At 39.6% G+C, this 20,887-nt stretch overlaps 2 protein-coding genes across 4 annotated transcripts; both read left to right on the top strand.

The window, feature by feature from the left end:
• Positions 1-939: 939 nt before the first annotated feature.
• Positions 940-13,449, top strand: sepsecs (Sep (O-phosphoserine) tRNA:Sec (selenocysteine) tRNA synthase). 3 transcript variants are annotated; one of them, XM_034136724.1, is made up of 13 exons: positions 940-1,066; positions 2,218-2,333; positions 2,405-2,559; positions 3,394-3,512; positions 3,881-4,039; positions 4,293-4,446; positions 4,919-5,021; positions 5,111-5,240; positions 6,479-6,570; positions 8,466-8,559; positions 9,120-9,210; positions 10,129-10,393; positions 13,434-13,449. In XM_034136724.1, the coding sequence occupies exons 2-12, from the start codon at positions 2,220-2,222 to the stop codon at positions 10,373-10,375; spliced, it is 1,458 nt and encodes a 485-aa protein (XP_033992615.1). In that variant the 5' UTR covers positions 940-1,066; positions 2,218-2,219; the 3' UTR covers positions 10,376-10,393; positions 13,434-13,449. The 3 variants fall into 3 exon arrangements, with proteins under 3 accessions (XP_033992615.1, XP_033992614.1, XP_033992613.1); XM_034136723.1 differs by lacking the exon at positions 13,434-13,449 and adding an exon at positions 12,088-12,360; XM_034136722.1 differs by lacking the exon at positions 13,434-13,449 and having other exon boundaries at positions 941-1,066; positions 10,129-10,784.
• Positions 13,042-19,605, top strand: LOC117487930 (leucine-rich repeat LGI family member 2-like). Its single transcript, XM_034136715.1, has 8 exons — positions 13,042-13,552; positions 13,701-13,772; positions 15,273-15,344; positions 15,738-15,809; positions 16,140-16,211; positions 16,343-16,512; positions 16,648-16,812; positions 17,332-19,605. The coding sequence occupies exons 1-8, from the start codon at positions 13,374-13,376 to the stop codon at positions 18,147-18,149; spliced, it is 1,620 nt and encodes a 539-aa protein (XP_033992606.1). The 5' UTR covers positions 13,042-13,373; the 3' UTR covers positions 18,150-19,605.
• The last annotated feature ends 1,282 nt before the right edge of the window (positions 19,606-20,887 follow it).

Consider the following 20,887-nt stretch of genomic DNA (forward strand, 5'->3'; position numbering starts at 1 on the left):
ATCTTGCTACTTTGCTTTAGTTTGGATAAACTTCCTGCTTTGCCCCATTACTGTTGGTCACCATACTATTAGCCTTTTAATTGTTCTCCTAATGTTGCAAATAATTCCAATACAATTTGCCAAAGAGCTGAAATAAAGTGCCTGTTCTGTGAAAATGTTTCTGAAGCCTCTAATTGTGTGTGTGTGTGTGTGTGTGTGTGTGTGTGTGTGTGTGTGTGTGTGTGTGTGTGTGTGTGTGTGTGTGTGTGTGTGTGTGTGTGGTGTGTGTGTGTGTGTGTGTGTGTGTGTGTGTGTGTGTGTGTGTGTGTGTGTGTGTGTGTGTGTGTGTGTGTGTGTGTGTGTGTGTGTGTGTGTGTGTGTGTGTGTGTGTGTGTGTGTGTGTGTGTGTGTGTGTGTGTGTGTGTGTGTGTGTGTCCATTGTTGACTACTTTTATAACTCAACTCATGAGACATCTAGTTTTGAAATACAAGCTAAATAATGTCTTTATACCCTGTCCTCTTAGACTGCACTAGACACTTATATATTTGTATTAAACCATTTTTTTGTGGGGTGGGGGGGGGATTTCTGCATTGACTTCAAATAAAATTCGAATTCATAAGCTAAACAATTTGAAATAAAAAGGTATTCTTTCTTTGCAGGAATATAATTTTACATTAAAACGTTTATCTTGAAAGCTGTAATATTTTGTTGTCCATTTTCTAATGATTGAATAAAAAATATGACCACAATTTGTTGTTTGCAAACAAGAAAACACTTCAAGTCTTGTCACAGTTGCAAAATGACCTATTACATCTTTAGGCTTTTTTTTTATATGAATAACTCACTCGTGGTGTTATAAATTATATAATTATAAGCATAAATGAATGGCAGGAATAATAAAGAGTGCTTGAGTAAGGTGGAAGTGGAGCAGGCTGATGTGACCGCAGTAGTTACTTTCCTCCAGCAGGGGGCGGCAGTGCAACACTCTGGTTGTTAGCTGCACTTTCTTTAATGAACACGAAGAAGCTGCTTCCTCCTGCTGTATGCTCATGCCTGTAGTTGGGAGGCTGGTTTGAAAGCTGTCAGGTAAGAAGATATCTTTTTTATTTATTGATAATAATAAACGGTCAATTACTAAATCATCCCTGTTAAGCTGCACGCTCTTGTTCCTCGTGTGAAAACATTAGCTTAGCCGACACGAGCTGCTAGCAGCTATGCTAAGAGGTAAACAACTAGAGGTAGCTTGTAATCAGAATTGTAGACATGCTAACTTTAGCAATAATTAAAAAATTCACAACTTTTGTATTTTTTTAACAACGGTATAAGACCGCGTTTCCTGTTTGAATATGCTTCTACTCGAGATTAAACATGGTCTGAATGAGACACTAAACCTGTCTTAATAGGAAAGATAAACATGTAGCCTTACCATGTATCTAATACTTTATTTTCCCAGGCCTCACTGACAGTAAACATCTCTTTTATAGTAGGCTTACAATGATCAGATGTAAATGCAGAATTTTGTTTAATTATTTCCCCACAGCCTTGCAGCTTTTCAGTGTGCAATCGCATTATTTCCCCAAGAAAACTTAAATGTGTATGTTTTTCTCAATTGTATTGTTCATAAGCTGCAATTATGCATTCATTTGACAAACCTTAAATACATATAATACTGCTTCACCTAAAGTCAGGATCATACACACCCTCAAATCAAACTGTTGGGGATTATTTTACACAGCAAAGCCACATGTTTATATCCATTGTGATCGTCTGAACGAATAGTCGGATCACTATTCTTTTCAATGCAAAAAAAGAGAACAACTTGGGTTTGAGAAACTTAACTGTGTGTACAATTTCCTTTGTTTTCTGACATTTACAGACCAAGAATTGCTCTAAAACATATTATGCAGATGAACCAATTAAAAACAATATTGTCATTAAAATGTCCAAGGAGTTGTCTTTAAACGTGTTGTTCTTTACGTTCATACAAGTCTGTGTTCCCTGGTTTCTCGTTTCATTTTTGATACTTTTGGTACTATAATGTCTTAATACTTATAGACCAACAGTATTTAAATATGATATAAAAGTAACAAGCTAAATACCTGCTTATTTTTAAAACATGAGACCAAAAGTGGATACAATTACACTTATTTTCCACTGAACTGAAATATCAAGCACAATTAAATTCATATATTGAAATGATGTGCCTTTGGAGTGATCTCAACATATTTGTTTTCCAGAGATGAACAGTGAGAATTTCAGCCTGAGTGAGAAGATCGTGTCGACCTCTTACGTTCGACAGGGCAGTCAGGCGCGCCGCAGCCATGAGCAGCTGATCAGACTCTTGCTGGAGCAGGTACCGTCCTCAGCTTCATGTCTCCTTAAGGTCGCTGCAGATTCATCAGCTTCTCTCATTGTGTGTCACAGGGAAAGTGTCCAGAGGAGGGATGGAGTGAGAGCACCGTGGAGCTCTTCCTCAGCGAGCTGGCTGTGATGGACAGTAATAACTTCCTGGGAAACTGCGGGGTCGGAGAGAGGGAGGGCCGCGTGGCCTCCAGCCTCGTGGCCAGGAGACACTACAAGTTTGACCTTTTATAACACACATCTGTATAATGTTGTGTCCAATGCGAAAATACACATATTTTTACTAGATAGATTTAGGTAGATTGAATTAGGTCTCTAAATTTGTATAGCTCATTTTATGCCACACAACATTTGATCCCAGTAATATAGCTTTGTGAGGCAGATATTGATGTGACTTAATACAATTTGGTCGTTATCAGGGTTCTCTTTATTTTTATAAAAATAGCAAAGTCATTGAATTAATTGATCTGAAATTAGGTCCCGATTCCTATTAAATTGTCTTAAAATAATCCCTTTTAAAAGTCTTTTAGTTGCTCAGTTATGGGAAGTACGGTTTTATGATGTTTTCTTTCGGTCATTGCCTTCTAAAATCTGAAAAAAGGGGGACAGGTATTTACAGGCAGTTTAATTTTTTTAGGGAATTAACACAGTCAACATCTGTTTAAAATAAATATATAACGTTATGCCGATCCGGATTAAGTTGCCTGTAAAATTGTTGGGGGGAATACAAAAAAAAGTGTTGAATCTAGCTTCCTTCATGCTGTGGGAAACCTACATAGATTATTTTTTCATAAGAGTATGTGATGAGGCTCCTAATTATATTAGTTATTTAAGAGTTTCAACCAAATAAGGCTGTGTATTTAAGTGTTAAAAACATCTTAATTGTGCCTAGCCAACAATAACACTGTAAACTTACTCGTGTATGATAAGTTCACATTGCCCATACTAATAACGCTTGGGCTCTACTCAATATAGTACTCAAAATGATCAGAAGTAATACAAATCTTCTCTAGTGTCCAGTGAATGTTGAACGCTTCCTGTTTGTTTTGAAGGTTGATCCATGGCATCGGTCGGTCAGGTGACATCGCTGCCGTCCAGCCCAAAGCTGCAGGATCCAGTCTGCTCAACAAGCTCACCAACTCTGTGGTGTTGGACATCTTAAAGCTCTCAGGTGTGTATTTATTATGAAAACTACTTTGCAAGAAAATTGAATATTTGTATCAAGGAATGTGTTTTATTTTTGTTATGTTGAAGCCACTGAAAGATGTGCTTAGACCGGGAAAAAACAGATGAAGTCATGCCCTTGCATTAATTTATTGGATGTTTATTATGCTTTGTGGGTGTGACCTCTTTTGCTGTGTCATCACCATTCATATATTTACAACAAAAGAAAAAAGACTAAAATTGTTTACTAGAGCACAAAGTTGTTCATATAGCAAACCTCTTGATCAAAATACAAAAATAAAATTAACCTTTGCGTTAGGATTCAGTTTACAGTACAAAAAAAATACATTTTTATAACCATGCGTTGCTCCTCAGGTGTCCGGAGTGTGGCCAGCTGCTTTGTAGTTCCCTTGGCAACAGGAATGAGCTTGACTCTGTGCTTCCTGACCCTTCGCCACCGAAGACCCAAAGCTCGCTACATCATTTGGCCTCGCATCGACCAGAAGTCCTGTTTCAAAGCCATGATCACAGCAGGTGAAAATCCCATCAGTCACCCTCACTTCCTGCTCACACAGACAGAAATATGGCAGCAGATGGCCATTTCTTGGAGAATATATCTGAAATGGTGCCATGTAAAGCATATTTGTTGAAGTATGTGATGACAGACACAATCTTTGCACTTTCTGTTGGCATTTTCTCCCCGATGCTAGTTAGACATGTGTTCCTTCCTCATAACATCATCACAGGGCTTCCTCCGCCTCCTGCTCTTACTTCACTGTTTCCTCAGGATTTGAGCCGGTGGTGGTGGAGAACGTTCTGGAGGGCGATGAGCTGCGGACAGACCTGGAAGCAGTTGAGCGCAAGATCGAGGAGCTCGGAGCCGAGAACATCCTGTGTGTTCATTCAACTACTTCCTGCTTCGCCCCGCGGGTCCCCGACAGGTGAATAATGTTCATTCACAGCCTTTCACCTACCCCACACTGAAGACCTTAGCCTAGATTTCCCGCTTGCTGACAGTTTTTGGATTGCAGCCAATGAGAGCTCGACAGAATTGAGGGTAACCTTGGGAAGGGGAAGCCTGGTACAACAGGAAGTACTAAGAAATTATTCATTTTTAACACTCGTATAATGTGAATAGTATCCTATGTTTACATTTTTGAGTATTTACTAGGTCTAATATAGTGTATACCAACTTATCTACATGTTTATATTGTTAAATTTGATTGAGACACCCTATAAATATTTATGTTTCACTGTTGATAAGTATGTTTTACTCTTAATGTTTATTTTCTAATTAATTTTATTTTTAATTAATGCTCAAGCCCTTGTTTACGCTGCTATGACAAATTAATTAGCCAAATTCGGATCAAAAGTGAATGAATTCTGATGATTGTTTATGATCTTGTCCTATAGGCTGGAGGAGCTGTCCATTCTGTGTGCCAAACAGAACATTCCCCACATTGTGAACAATGCATACGGAGTGCAATCGTCTAAATGCATGCACCTCATCCAACAGGTGGGTTCCACACACTATATCGCTTGTAATTGGCCCTCATATGCACTTTACCCGTTGGTGACAGTTTGGTGTTGGCTGTCTGTCGTCAGGGGGCTCGTGTCGGAAGAATTGACGCCTTTGTGCAGAGCTTGGACAAGAACTTCATGGTTCCAGTAGGTGGCGCCATCATCGCAGGCTTCGACGAGTCCTTCGTACAGGAGATCAGCCAGATGTACCCAGGTGAGTCAAGTGGGATTTCTTTATTTTTATTTTTTTCACGATTTATTTATTGCAAAACGTTTCCTCTAAATGATTATCACATGGACACCTATTACAATCTAGTGGAATGAGGGATATGAACCCAGTTATTGGGAGGGAATTTATTTTGAATCAGAACAAAAACATTCTCTGACATATGAGCTCACAGAAACAAAAACAAATATTATAATCAGACATTTTAAAATATTTGTTGTATTTCTATACCCAACTGCTTTTCAAACTGATCACTTTTTATTAGTTTCTTAACCTTTTTTATCAATAAATAAATAAATACACTTTTGGATCTTACAATGCTTTTGAGTTATTTTAAATGTTTGATTTGACGACACTGGTAAAAATGTTTTGCAAATAGTATAATATAAATAAGATTACTGTAGCCTCATTTTTATCTGCAGCTGTGCACACACACTGCCTTTAAACATGATCAGTAGACCTACACAAGAAAGCTGCACAGCATTTAATTGTGGACTTACAATTTGAATGTCAAATGTATTAATTAAGCTTTAAAGGGGACCTATCATGCAAAATGCACTTTTGTACGTCTTTTATACATGAATATGTGTCCCCGGTGTGTCAGGGAACTCACCAAGTGTCAGAAAACACAACCCTCTCTCTTTTCCTCCATACCCAAATCTCTAAAAACGGGGCTGCAACGGATCTGATACAGATTTGAAATTGTTCTGACGTCAGAAACAGGGAGCTCTGCCTATATGGGCAACTCTCCACCTATCAGGGGAATGGGGGGTTGGGCCACGGCCGTTGCTGCTCGAAAGCGCTGGAGACGCTGTAATACATATGCCAGGCCTTTAAGTGGCGCTGTAGTCACAAAAGCAGTGAAGAAGACTTCTCACAGAATCAGCCCTTGCAAAAACAGAGCTGGAAAAGAGCAAATGGAGCGAAATGAGGCATGGCTAAAATGCATGATCTGTTTGGTATTTTGAAAAGAAAACTTCACAGACATGTTTTATATAGGTATGGCCCTACAATATATTATTCAAATATAGCATGATAGGGCCACTTTAAAGTATTTGGTTTATCCCTGATATTTTGTCAGGGATTTGAAAAAGAACTCATGTGATGCTTTACCTTTACGGCCACCAATGCTTATTTTGTCCTCGAGGTTAATATGAGGAGTAGATATCTCTACCTATAATCAGTTACTGTATGCACAAAGTCACTTGATGTCCCCTTTTGTCCAGGTCGAGCGTCCGCCTCTCCTTCCCTGGACGTCCTCATCACCCTCCTCACCCTGGGAGCCAGCGGCTACAAGAAGCTCCTGTCAGAGAGGAAGGTGAGAGCGTGCACACATCAGCTCACAATACCACATTTATTTAATCATGTCTTTCAGGCGGAGTTTTATATCTGCAGGATGCTTCCATGTCCACAATATCAGATTTTAACTTGTGTATGAGGCGTTGGGAAAGCGAGATTGGAAGGAAGGGGAAATAAATGTAATTATTAATATAAAAAAAACAGTCATATTCCAGATGGTGTGATAAAAACAACATGGATTGGTAGAAGGAAAATACTGCGGCAATGTCAGCCTGACTATGTTTCTGTGTGTGCTGTGTCAACATCTCTCTCCGGAAAACTGACGAGAACAGCTTACATAAGTTGTATTGAATTGCAGTGGATCACTCTCTCTGACTTCCTGGTGTGTGTGTGTGTGTGTGTGTGTGTGTGTGTGTGCGTGTCTCTTTACCTGCATTCTGACTGAGGAAAGAGACTTTGAACTTGAGCGAGTCAGTGTAAAGGGAGGCGTGTGCTATAGCAGGATGAAATTGATCCAGAAGTTTCAGAAAACATCCCCTGGTGGCTCCCCCGTTTAAAGCAGACTTTTCTCACAATGCAGCATCCCCCCCTCTTAAAACAGGATTCACTGCAGCACTCTCACACCTCCCAACTGCTCCTCCACAAACTGTACATGTGACTTTATCTGTTTTATGTTGATGCTCAAACCTCGGTAAGACGCTGAAACAAATGACTCTTAAATCTCCATCAACGGTCTTTTTTTAAGAATGAACTGTGGATGATAAATCTTCTTTTCTCTCATGTTTATCAGTAAAATCCTTTAAGAAAACAAGTAATCACAATCTGGTCATGAAACCCAAAGATGACACAACTACAAGATGTCATACAACCCCCACAATGCCCTCTGCGGGAAAGCGTAGCAGAAATATACATTTAGGAAATACCTCGGGCCTCTCCGATGACCCGATCAAAGCTTATTGATTTCCCTCGCTCCACATTATTTATAATTAATGTGCAGGACGCGTTTTCCATAGTGTCTGCAGAAGTGAGTGATTTCCCCACATCCCCCACAGGGTCACAAGCTTTAAATAATTCAGACTTTTCATCTGATAATTCACAGACTCATGTAACCGTTATGGTAGAAATTGCAAAGAACCAGCAGATGATGTGTGTTTTTTTAGGTAGGATGGGGTTTAGTCATCACACACACACACACACACACACACACACACACACACACACACACACACACACACACACACACACACACACACACACACACACACACACACACAGTTATTGTCTGCAGAGTCGTGGCCGTGCACCCCCTCCTCTGCAGGGGTAAGAAAGTCGTCCATTGTTGCTGGAGAACAAGGGACACTTGGAGACACTTGTGTTCGACTCTTGACAGAAAATATTTTCCTTCTTGGTGCTTTCGAATTAGAATAGTATGAGTCAGCAAAGTACGCAGGAGACACACACACACACACGCTGTAGCAGAGAGCAGATGCTTTAATATGCGACGCTTCACTGGGGCAGCCAGCAACAGAAACACTGATTTATTGTTGTGCGGCTCCTCTTCATGTCCTGGCATCATAACATCTGTGTACTCCACCTTTTATTCAGAGCCCACACACACTGCATTGAGAATCAAACACTTGTCATCATATTTCAAACATTTAGGTGTTAGAATCACTGGATTAAAGCATGTGTTCCTCCTCTCCTGCCTCTCTGGAGACAGGGGGGAGATAAGGGAGGGGGTCTGGACATGGACCAGTCTGCTTGCCGGTAGATTTTGCTTGATTAGCAATAAAACCGAGGCTGCTGCTGCTAAAATAAGACTGTGGCAGAGTTTTCTATTTATAGCTCTTTTGTATGGCCCCCCCCTCTACTTCTGTGTCTCCATGCCTCTGCCTGTGTACGCATGTCCTGCAGGAGATTTATTTGCTGCTGGCTCAGGAGCTGAAGAGTCTCGCCTCTGCACACGGGGAGAGGCTGCTGAACACCCCACATAACCCCATTTCCCTGGGTAAGCTCCATGTACAGGCATCATGAATACACACTCTATTTTGTCCATACATTTTGGGTTTTTTCAATGGTGAAAGCTACATTTTCTGAACTTATATTAGTGCTGCAAGAAATGATTGCTCATCATTTGATCTATAAAATGTCAGAAAAATGAAAAATGCCCATCCTAGTTTCTCAAAATCCAAAGGTCTTTGGATGGTCCATGTCCATTGTCAGATCAGAACTCAAATATATTCTTACATTTAAACGGAGGAAAGCAGGAGATCTGCATATTTGGGAGGCTGAAAACTGCATTTTCTTACATTATTAACATGAAAAATGACTATCAATCGAATTCTATCAATAGTTGCCAATAGCTTTTTTTTTAACTAAAGCATCTGTAACATATGCAAGTACATTATTTTGATATTTCATGTGTAGCGTGTAGTTTTTTATGCATTTTCACTCTTAAACATGGCTGTGAGTTTCTTGAAAAGCACTCTATAAATCAAATGTATTTTACAGTATAATCATTGTTTGTGTGTTGGGTGTGGCACCTCTCTTCCCCCCCCTCCCCCCCAGCCATGTCTCTGGATGGTCTCCAGGCGGAGAGCAACGGGGCGGTGACTCAGCTGGGCTCCATGCTGTTCACCCGGCAAGTGTCAGGAGCCAGGTAAGAACCATAGGCTGTATTTAGGTATGAACACTTTTTAAAGGGGCCACAATCTGGCCTGGAAAGGGGAACATGGGGAGGGGAGTGAAAACAAGAGGGTGTGGAGGTTAGGCAAAATTAGGTTTGTGTGCCTGAGCTGTGCGGCAATCGGCCGGATGGATCTGCTGAATCTCAGGGAACAGCAACCACTTTAGAAGATTACACCGCCCATCCTAATTTCCCGGGATGTTTCCATCACGGAGCGCTGTTGTCTCCACTGGAGCCGCGGGCACAAACACTGACACCATGTTAGGGTCTGTTCTTTTGTTGCCTCAAAGCTGAAAAACAAATTCATTTTCTCAATTTTCCCCTTCGATGGACAAAGCTTGGGAGCCCATCTAAATATTTAAAATATCCCGAATGATTTATTTAGGTCATTATTTCATGCAGTGCTTTTTTTTACATCAACAATGTGCAACATATTAAGAGCTCTGTATTATATGAATGCATTTCTTCTCCATAATGGTCTCACATCTGCTGGATCGGCTTGCTTACAAATTCACCATACTATAAATTCAACACAAATCCTAAAAATCACAGCACTTGCAGTGAAATTGCGAGAAAACATCATCAATGACAAATTCTTATAACTACCGCTTCCCAAATGTTGACCGAGTAGTAAAGAATGGAGTTAGATTAAATATATTTTGTTTTCTAATGACTAGTTTACTGTAGATAATATTTTTGTTGACTAACCAATGTATCTCCTTCATTACATGTGATATCACCAAGTCAAATAATTTGATTTAAAACAAGTATTTGTCCGTCAAGTGAACAGCTTCAGCTTTAGCCAGGTCGTAGTCATAAAAAAGGATTTCCCGGACATGCTAAATAACATTATTGTTCCACGTTATCCTTGTTTTCCACCCCTGTCTGTAGGGTAATACCGCTGGGCAAGGAGCAGACCATCGGTGGACACACGTTCCGAGGCTTCACGTCTCACTCCGATGCTTACCCGTGTCCGTACCTTAACGCTGCCTCGGCTGTGGGCATCACGCGGGAGGACGTGACCCTGTGCATGAAAAGGCTCGAAAAGTGCCTGAAGACCCTGAAGAAAGAGAAAAACATGGCGAAAAGTAGCTTCCCTGTACTTCCACCGTGCCAGGAGGACACCACTGGAGAATGACTATAATAAGAAAACAAAGTGAGTTCTTCTAACTGTGAGATCTTCTTCTTCACCTCGTCTGGACTTTGTGTGTTTTTAAAAGGCTGATGGATTATCAATCCAGATATTGTAATGAGGTCAAAGGCTGGAGCAACAGCTGGTGTGGAAACTTCCTCCAGGTGTTCATTAAAACAAAAGTGACTCGGGCTGATGTCACTGATTAATTCCCTCCTCTGTGAACGTGTATAATTAGTAGATATTTTAAGGACGCTAAATGAATACAAATGCTTCTCGGGAGCATGTGGTTGTTCGTGAACACTTGCATTTTCTGTTTATATTGAAAAAACCTAATTTCTAATGGCATTTGGACTCAAAATAGCTTGAGGATGAACAAGGGGCTTTACTTTATGTGTGTCATTTCTCTTAATTAAACCATCTCAAGCCTCCACAGTGCAGTGGAATGTAATTACCCGTGGTTCCTCTTATTCTCTGCTAATGTTAGCAGACACAGGCATGCTTAATGCGCCTTCTGCTCTTGGAAATGCATTAGGCCTTTCCAACTATTGACATATGAAACAAAATCGCCTGATAATGCAGTATGTTGCAGCATGTCTTCTGCAGTGTGATGTAATGTGATATAAAAACCGTTGAGCCATTATCTCCATTTGAAGCCGGTGAATTTAATCGGCTCTTTTACTTTCAGGCAGCAGAAAACAATATAATGAACAGATAATCGATTTAGTTCAACAAACATGGATCACTGCTGTGTGGAGTAAAGGAAATGTTCACCAAACCTGCTATTAAGAATTTAAGATGTGTGTAGGTAAGTACAGTTACATTTGTTGGGACCTTACAAAAGGCTATACACACAGCCATAAAAAGATCTACAATGTACCTTAAATTGTTTTAGTTGGTCTAAGAATTAAGGCTATGTTTTGTTTACTATAAATAATCCATAGGGTCTTTGTATGATGTCTGGTGTGAGAACAGAACCACTTAAAATATATTTTACACATGACTTTCGTGTGTTACTTCTGTAATGTCAATATGTTCATGAAGTTAAAGCAGTCTTTAGTGTTTGCTAGCTTAAGATACATTTCAGTTTATCAGACAAAAGGTAAGTTTAGATTTTGAGGAAGGTACATATCCAAAGAAAATACATGAACTGTGCAGGATTTCGTTGATATGGAAATCAAACTCAAATTCTTCACTCAGAGGAAAACGTGTCACCTGCATTAGTTGGCAAACATACAGTAAGCTCTGATCTGAAAAGCTTACTTTAAAAGCATTTTGTGTTTCCTATAGTAACCCTGATCAGTAGTTCTTGCTGCGTCAGTGCTGGGCCCAGGTGTGCTTTGGATAGCAAAGTATACATTCAGCACACGCCGCTTTTTAAACTGTAGTTGTTAATGCAGGTCTGATGCATGTGCAGCAGCCCATCCACCCTGGGAGAGTGGACTGAAGTCAGATAGATGAAGGTGCTGGATCAGCACACTTTCACTGTTCCCAGGCTGTAGTGTAACCATTAACACAATACAGAGGGAGTGCTCGGTACACGGCAGTACTCCTAAAAACACAGAAGAAGCATTATAAAAACAGCTTTTTGTTTTTTGTGGTAGCAAATGTCGTCAGTCAGGATGAAATAATCCTGAATCAGTGCATCAGCTGCCTGGCTCTCTGTCGTGCAAATGTTGCTCTCCTGATTGTTTTTGTCTTTTCTCTCCCGTCACCAGTTTGCAGGGTTTCCCATCTTTTGCTGAGGTTGCAGGGATGCTGAGGGAGAGAGTCAGACACATTATTTTGTGCAGGCCAGTTTTAAAGGAACCCCCCTTCTATTGATCAAGCCTGCTGCAGTGTGTAAATCAGAAAAGAGCTGCCACTAAGAGACCTGCACACGGCATCACAGTCTGTTTTTCATGCAAGCCATCTATCAGTGGCAAGCATTGCACTAAGGAAACAGCTGATGTAAAACAAACACGAGAGATCATGAAGAAAACAGGACACATTATGACAAACACAAGTAACTAATGGCTAGGCTTTATAGTGGAAATCCCACATTGGCCTTGGCAGCTTCTGACTTATATATTATTGACTTAGGCCTGTTTTATCTTTCTTAAGGTGTACCTTTTAATGATTACAAAATCTTCACACATTTTTACATGAATTTGCTCCACGAAGCCCTTGAAAATTCTCATACACAGATGATCAAAAAGTGGATATGTTTGCTTACCTTATCTCAAAAGCCTATAAAATTAATAATCATTAAATAGTATTATTGTTTCTCTACAGCGTTGTACATGTCTTGTCAGGATCTGGTATTTTTATTGTAGGCAAACAATAAAAATGTGATGTTTGGGAATTCCTTTCATTTCAATCATTTGTTATTAGATTACATTCATTTTGAGGAGTTTTCTGGAGCTCTATTAAATATTTTTACATTTTGATAAATACCTTTTTAGATTAGCAGTAAAAATGGAAAGTGTTGAGTTTCAGTGTGACTGCAGATTCATATTGTGTTGCTGTCCTTCTCTTTATGGAGGGGGGGGGGGTACTGTACAGTACAGTATGTAAAGTAAACGTAGTAATAATATGTCACTGACTGAAATAATTCATAAAGAGTCTTCATATGACGCATTTGATTTTCATATTTGAAATTATGCGAAAATGTGCGCGCGTGATAACCTGACGTCATTTAAAATGTGTTTTTAAAGTCTTTCCAAGCCACGCAGTATATATCTGCTCAGCCTCATGATATACAACTATAATGCCCATGAATGCAACATATATCCCCCAAAAGCCGTGATTGCTAGATGAAGTTCTTCTGCATGTATGGCGCATGGCTGTTTTAACCCACAGTCACCGTACGGGAGCTGAGCCTTAATAAATAATGAGAGTGCACGCGGAGGAGCTGCAGCTGATTTGCTGATGTCAGGCAGTCAGTGCAGCATTTCATGGTGCAGGGTGTAAACGCTCTTCGCGCTCTCAGAAAAACCCCACACATGCAACCCTGGCAAGAAAGATGTTGCCAACTCTCAAGATCTGGACATTATTTTCTGTTTGGCTCTGCTTCCTATCGCAGCCGGCTCATTTAAAGAAGGCTTTCCGATGTCCTTCAACATGCAGCTGCTCCAGGGAGTCCATCATCTGCGTCGGGTCCTCCAATGTCCCCAGGATTAGCCCCAACGACGTTAATTCCCTGTGAGTAGCTCGATGTTTTCATGCGTAAAGCAGATACCAGTTGTCGCTAGCTATATGATGTTCATCATCTTAATAAGAGCTGCTGTGGAAAAGCAATGCAGTCCTCTATGATGTTGATTTGCTCATCGTTTCTGCTCCTTCCTTACAGGAGCCTCGTCAATGGGACTTTCTCTGAGGTCAAAGAGGCGATGTTTGCTCACATGCCATCCCTCCAGCTACTGTAAGAGCAACAGCACACTATTCCTCTGTTAGAGCATGAGTTACCTTACCGCGTAGCAAAGGCTCCTTTTTTAGGGCAGAACCAGGAACACTGATTGATTGAACAACAAATTGGTGACTTGCAAAACCAATGTGAAGAATTCAACAGTGGTAGAGACCTCAAAGTGTAAAGATGTAATCAGTATTTAGATCCTAAAAGTACTCATACCAGTCTGGGGAAATACCCCCCTAAAAAAAGTCAGATTATCAGCCAAGTATCATGAGTAAAACTACTCACAATGCTGAAAATGTTAAGAATTGTTTGTGTTTTAATGATGACGTATGTTTTACGTCAAATCTTAAAAAACGAATGCTTTTTGATAAATGCAGGGTAGTAAAAAGTACAATATTTTACTTTGAAATAGTAGCCTAGCCCTAGAGTATAAAGCAGCATTAAATGGAAATGGTCTAAATCTATTCTGAAATAGATTTCTCGAGTAGCCTACATTTACTTCATTAATTTCATTCACCACTTGGTGCAATACACATAAAAAACCCTTTATAAACAGCAACAATACGCTATAATATTGGCTTTTATTGATCAAGTTTGTGGTGCTTTTGAAGTAAAGATATGTCCAGTAGCTGACTTCCTGATGTGCGTGGTTTTAACACAGACACAGTAAAGCATTAAGTGTCTTTGGTGCATCTTAGAGCAATTAGCAGGAAGGATTTAAAAGGTTTGGACACCTTTTAAAGCTCTCAGTGCAGTCACATGTCGTATCATACTTGGAGGCCATCTGTCTTCAGTTACTCCACTAGTGACGACTGTGATTCAGAAACAAAGGTGTGGCAGATGTAGAGTGTTTAACCAAAGTCATAACACACATGATGATTAACAGCCAGATTGATTTTGTGATGAGAGTGCAGCGCGTTTGCTATTTTATTTCAAGACACTACAGGTATACGGAACCATCTCAACTAATAGATCTAACATTAAACTCTTGCGGTTATTAATTGCATTTCATTTTGTCTTTTCAATTAAAACAATTGTTGTATTTATATATGCAAATGAGGCATCATGTTCTGACTGAATCAAAGTTAGGAAAATAAACTTCTAAATCTATTTTCTTTGCACTAGAGCCTGAAAGATGACATTTAATTAAAGTCCATAATCCTATCTGCATAAAAACAACAACAATGATTTTGTGCGTATGGTCTCACCTTTAAAATTGACTTTTTGCACAAGGGGATTGTCTTTTCGGTGAGTTAAATAGGAGTTTTATTTCAGAACAATATGGTGGTTTGCTCCTGTGTTTGATAGAGGATGCAGTTGATTTGGATAGATGTTTTTTCTTGAAATTTTTTTACTCTTATCACATTTGATTTGACATGTGTTGGAATGAGGCTGGGATGATTATGCTGTATTTTGATCACTGAAAGAAAAATCGTAGAAATATCCTCTATAAAACAGTGCCTCTTGTTGACAGCCAGCATCTTCTAAAGTGTTTTTATTATTCATCAGGCTTTTGAATTCCAATTCTCTCACAACTGTACGGGACGATGCGTTCTCCGGCCTCTCACATCTGGAGTATCTGTAAGTTATTTCAGTGTTTATTAAAAAATATATCAGAGGCATTAACATGAGTGTTGTACTTAATTACTTAATTTAGCTGTAAATTAGGTTAAAATGGCACATCGTGATCTTAAACATGAGGTTTTCTGGGTGGATTTTGCTCTTTCTGAGAGTAATTGAGGCCCTCTAGTGGTTTAATTTAATTTGGTTTAAAGAATATTCTTCACTTGTTTGCCCACAACCAACATTTTTAGACATATTTTCAGCAAATGTAATATATTTTGTTTAAAACTGTACACATTTGACCAGAACCAGAACCATATTTCATACATCCATTCACAGAGACATGTGCTGAGTGTGTTACCATACCATAAGCTTATTACTAACATGTGTTGTTGTTGTTGTTGTCCTCAGGTTCATTGAGAGTAATAAGATGGAGACTGCATCCAAATATTCCTTCAGAGGACTCAGGGACTTGACACACTTGTATGTTCCAACCTTTAAAATCATTCCCATACATTAAGACCTCTCATCTGTAATATTTATTCGCTAAAGTCATTTGTTAATATGAAGCCATTGTGAACCATTGTAGGTGATGCTTAATAATTCACATTTTATTCAGAATAAGGGTATGAACATTAATATTGAGTATATATCAAGAATATTATTTTTTTCTTCAGTGTTTCCAGTCAATAAAGTGTTACTTGTACCTTAAGTCTATAAATATGATGCATGTTTTTCCATTTTCTGTCATTGGAGTTATGATTTTCTTAATAGGTGCCATTTTCTGTATTGATCAATGGCTGTATTTTCCAGGTCTTTGGCAAACAACAACATTAAAGCATTACCTCGGGACGTTTTCAACGACTTGGACTCACTGATAGAGCTGTGAGTTTGTATTCTGTTTCCTTCTTCATAATCCGTATCAAAAATGAATCCCGGGTCCCATGCATTTCTTCTAATGTATGTTTTAGCTACTTTGTTCATCTGCAATGACACTGAGTACCTCTCTTCTGCAGGGACCTGCGAGGCAATGCTTTCGAGTGTGACTGCCGAGCGAAGTGGCTGATGACGTGGCTGAAGAACACCAACGCCACGGTTTCGGATGTCGTGTGTGCTGGACCAGAGGACATGAAGGACAAGCGCCTCAATGATATGACCAGCCTGCACAACGAGTGCGTCTCAACAGGTGAGAAACACCTGAGCCAGATGGCCTTGTCTCTGTTCTAACTGGCATCAGGCCACTCGACCAGGTCATCCCATCAAGTGTAAAGAGGAGGCAAAAGTGTGGGGTTTCTAAATTCAGAATGTGCCTTTTCTGCAGATTTCGTCCTCCATCAGTCCCTGGCATCTGAGTCTCTGTCTGTGGACACATTCAGCTATAAGAACGACGTCTATGTGACGATAGCTGCTCCCAGCGCAGAGAGCTGTATGGTTTTCCAGTGGGACCACATAGAAATGAACTTCAGGACTTATGATAACATCACAGGTACGGCAAATGTTTTAACTGTGGATGCTGTTGTTACATTTTGAGAGTTTGGGCCATTTTGTTTCATAACATGTCGGCCATTTTGTCTTCTTTCTGAATTTTGAGAAGGAAAACACATCTAAAATACACATTTAAGAGTTTTTCTTACTGCGTTTTTGTGTTTGTAGATTCAGTAGCACTTACAGCAGTTTCATTCCCATTGTTTACAGTTTTTACTGATCTATGGAATGATACAAAGAAATATCCTAAAATCCCTCTGTACAAACCTTTAACTCTGATATGTTTGAATTTACAAATAGAGAATTTTCCACCCGGTATTCAAGTTTCTGTAGTAGAAATGTATTCAAATGAAATTAGCACATATTTGATAAAAATAATGGCTAATTTGCATATTTAAACGCAGCATTTCATAAAACCTGTCCAGCCAGTAGTGAGCTGGGGAAGTTTGAAAGTGTTTTTCAATAACAACCTTTTACAATTTGGTATTGGCCCGTTTATTTTATTTTCTCTGCCTTTCAGGTCAGTCCATTGTGGGGTGCAAGTCAGTGGTCATCCAGGACCAGGTGTTTGTCATCGTGGCTCAGCTGTTTGGTGGCTCCCACATCTACAAGTTTGATGAGGACCAAAGCAGCTTCAGCAGGTTTCAGGACATCGAGGTGTCCAAGATCTCCAAGCCCAATGATATTGAAGCGTTCCAGGTGGGCTCTGACTGGTTCTTTGTGATTGCTGACAGTTCAAAAGCAGGCCTGTCCACCCTCTACAAGTGGAACGATAAGGGCTTTTATTCCTACCAGTCGCTGCACGAGTGGTACCGCGACACAGACGCAGAGTTCCTGGACTTGGATGGGAAGGCGCACCTTATCTTGGCGAGCCGCTCGCAGGTGCCTGTGATCTACCAGTGGAGCCGGAGCAACCAGAAGTTTGTCCTGCAGGGAGAGATCCCTCACATGGAGGACGTTGTAGCTGTGAAGCACTTCCGGATCAAGGAGGAACTCTACCTGGCTATGACGCGCTATATTGGTGACTCCAAAATCCTTCGTTGGGGTACCAAACAGTTTACAGAGATCCAGGCCTTGCCCTCACGAGGCTCCATGATTCTCCAGCCTTTTTTTTTCAAAGAGCGTTACTACATGGCTCTGGGAAGCGATTACACCTTCTCGCAGATCTACAAGTGGGATGATGAGAACAAACTATTTGACCGCTTCAAGGAAGTGTACATCCAGGCACCGCGCTCCTTCACTGTGGTTTCCACTGACCGCAGGGACTTCATCTTCACCTCCAGCTTCAAGGGAAACACGCAGATCTTTGAGCACATCATGATTGACTTGAGCTTGTGAGGGGCCTTGTCATGGCCCCCGAAAGATTGGTGGAGGGGGGAAAAAAGGACAAAAACACACTTTTTCAATTTCAATCCCTTCATTCTTTCCGTCCCAAGTAAAAGCTGGGTAAAGATGTGTTTAGAATTCTTATAGTTTTCAAGCTTGATGGCCTTGTCCAAATATCTGTTTCCATGGTCTTTCAGACTTCAGAGACTGAGAGGGCGAGTCAAGAGGGGGACAAGCGTAAAAGGAGGCTGGTATTCTCCTAAAAATCCAGCTCACATTCCTGAAGGTGGAATACTTTCTTATGATTTGGATCTATTTTCAGTTTAATATCCCCTATCCTAATGGTTTTATACCCTAACTAATATACAACAAGACCTAAGAGAAGTATCATATTATTTTCTTATGTTCTCATTAAGGGCATGTAACAGGTGTGGTTGCTCCTCGTGTGCCACTTACCTCATGCCCTCATGTGGTGATTGTTGCCTTATCAGCTCTGGGGTTCTGTGTCCTGATTGGCCCACAGTGCCTCCCTCTGGCCGTGATGAAGTATCACACCCCTTTGCTTTTTCCAAACAGGGAATGTCTTGAAAGCACAAACCTTTAATTATCCTAGGTGAGACCCCAGCCCTTAGAGTGTAGTTGTTACGAGACAAATGTTACTGTAGGTGCTATAGATTATATCGCGTACAGTAAATAAGGTACCAGTGGTTTGTGAGGTGGAGAAATATTCAGGACTGGATATAGCTAATGCCTTTTTAGACTAACATGTGAATGGAATCAACTTTTAGACCAGACTAACTATAGTAGAAACTGATAGAAGCTCTTTAAGTGTTTCAGGGAACAAACCTACATACAAATAAAAAAAGCAACCTGAGTTGTTGTACTACTGACATCATTTAACTTTTTATTTTTCAACTAAAACTTTAAAAAGCTCCTCACTGAAGAAGTGATAGCTCACATTTATGAATAAAATAAAAAGACATCATTTGTTTGTCTACAAATGAAGGAAACAATGTGTTAATGTAAATATGTTCACTCTAGTTGAGAGGCTTTTTCCGTCTGTCATTCTCTTCTTACTAATACTGAATGTTAACTTACAAGCTACAAAATGTACATACAACATGGACTGCAATGCCACTACCTGTTTGTCACACAAAAACTGAACAGAAATTTGCACTTACTTTTAAAAAAACTAATAAAAAAACATTACTGCAACTTGCAAGCGCATGACATTCAAAAAAGGGTGTTTGCTAAATTATTTTGAAATGAACCTAACAAACTCAGAAGTCTACAAGTGCTTCTTCTCATTAAGAGAATGGTATTGTAATTTTAAAAAAGCATACTGGAATATGCAAGCTTTATAACATGCGGGTTATTTTGTATGATTTTGTTTTAAGCATATTGAATGTTACTCAAAGTATGCTGTAAATATAATCAGTTGGGTATCAAAATAAATGTGTAAAAATAAGATTGGAAGGTGTGTGTTATCATTCATTGGTCATCAGGATGAAAGGGCTCAGTCATTATGTCAAACCCAGAGTAAATTATCCAATGACTGCAGTTGCTCTCATTTAGTGTCTTTTAGCTTTGTTTTGATAGGCTGCAACTTCCGGGTTTAAAAGTGATTTAAAACCTGCATGTGCAAAAAAGTCAGATTTTATCAAAGTCTATAAGAAAATTACCCTAAATATCACTTTTCTGACCTTACATTTTCCTGACAAGTGCATGGTATCGATCTCTAGTTCCAAGTGTCTTTCAATACCACGTGATGTGTATTTAAAAAATTATGATCTCTTTATGAGTAAAATAGACGATAAAGCAGCGTATGCTTATGGGCGGAGCAAACGTGTGATTGACAGGTTGCTACAACAGTGTTGTTGGCTTTTGGTGTGGCCAGTGTTTTGGTTTTCGAACCTTAACCCTTTCACAGTGTGTTTTTAGTTTTTAAATGAACAAATCAAGAGTTTGGGGTCAAGATGGCAGCTTCCTTACAGATATGACCATAAAATACAGAATATTACTTTATGCACTAACATCACATGTGCACATCTACATTACAGTGTTACATAACATGTACAGCTGATAACCCTCTAACTCAGAATGCTTCATATCCTAACCCTAAACCCATTTTATGTTCCTAGTTTGACGGTGTAAGTAGCACAGCTTACTGCAAAAAGTCCTAGCAGAATTATACAATCTGAAAGTTGAACCATTGTCAGATAGGAACCTGTTTGTCTTTCTGTTATCCATTAGAAAGATGGCAGAAGGGCTTATGTACACCAACAGCCTAGTTTAAATAGCTTTAAAACAGTTTTTCTGTCAATGACACGGTTGTTGGTTAAATAACTTTGAGGTTTCTCTGTCTTCTACAACTCCAGCAGTGGTTCCTGGTTATTAACAATGTGTTTTCTTGGAAATGCAGGCTGCCATTTAAGATATCATTTCTTTAAAGACAAAACAAATGTGTTTAAAAAAAATGAATTCTTCGCTTCCCACAAGTAGACAGGTTGGAAGTAGCCGATCCTGCTTTGATTCTTAAGATTTAAGTGCTATTTCTTGTGCATTTATTTATTTATATATATTGTAAAAGTTCCTGCTGTGCCCTCTATGATAATGGTAGTATGTAAGTATAGCAAAACAAATGCAAATGCTTTGAGAACCTCTGTATTTTAAATGTGCAAACCCTACTTTAAATAACTTTGGTTTCTATTTCCTGCCTCATACTGTCAGATCTTTCTAAAGAGACAGAG

The sequence above is a fragment of the Trematomus bernacchii genome, unplaced genomic scaffold (assembly GCF_902827165.1).
Source record: "Trematomus bernacchii unplaced genomic scaffold, fTreBer1.1, whole genome shotgun sequence".
NCBI classification, from domain to species: Eukaryota; Metazoa; Chordata; class Actinopteri; order Perciformes; family Nototheniidae; genus Trematomus; species Trematomus bernacchii.

Coding starts and splice junctions, on each gene's coding strand:
- LOC117487930 (XM_034136715.1), top strand. CDS start 13,374: ATGTTGCCAACTCTCAAGATCTGGACATTATTTTCTGTTTGGCTCTGC. Junction 13,553..13,700: donor CCCAACGACGTTAATTCCCT/GTGAGTAGCTCG, acceptor CCTTCCTTACAG/GAGCCTCGTCAATGGGACTT. Junction 15,345..15,737: donor CTCTCACATCTGGAGTATCT/GTAAGTTATTTC, acceptor TGTTGTCCTCAG/GTTCATTGAGAGTAATAAGA.
- sepsecs (XM_034136724.1), top strand. CDS start 2,220: ATGAACAGTGAGAATTTCAGCCTGAGTGAGAAGATCGTGTCGACCTCT. Junction 3,513..3,880: donor GGACATCTTAAAGCTCTCAG/GTGTGTATTTAT, acceptor GTTGCTCCTCAG/GTGTCCGGAGTGTGGCCAGC. Junction 4,447..4,918: donor GCCCCGCGGGTCCCCGACAG/GTGAATAATGTT, acceptor CTTGTCCTATAG/GCTGGAGGAGCTGTCCATTC.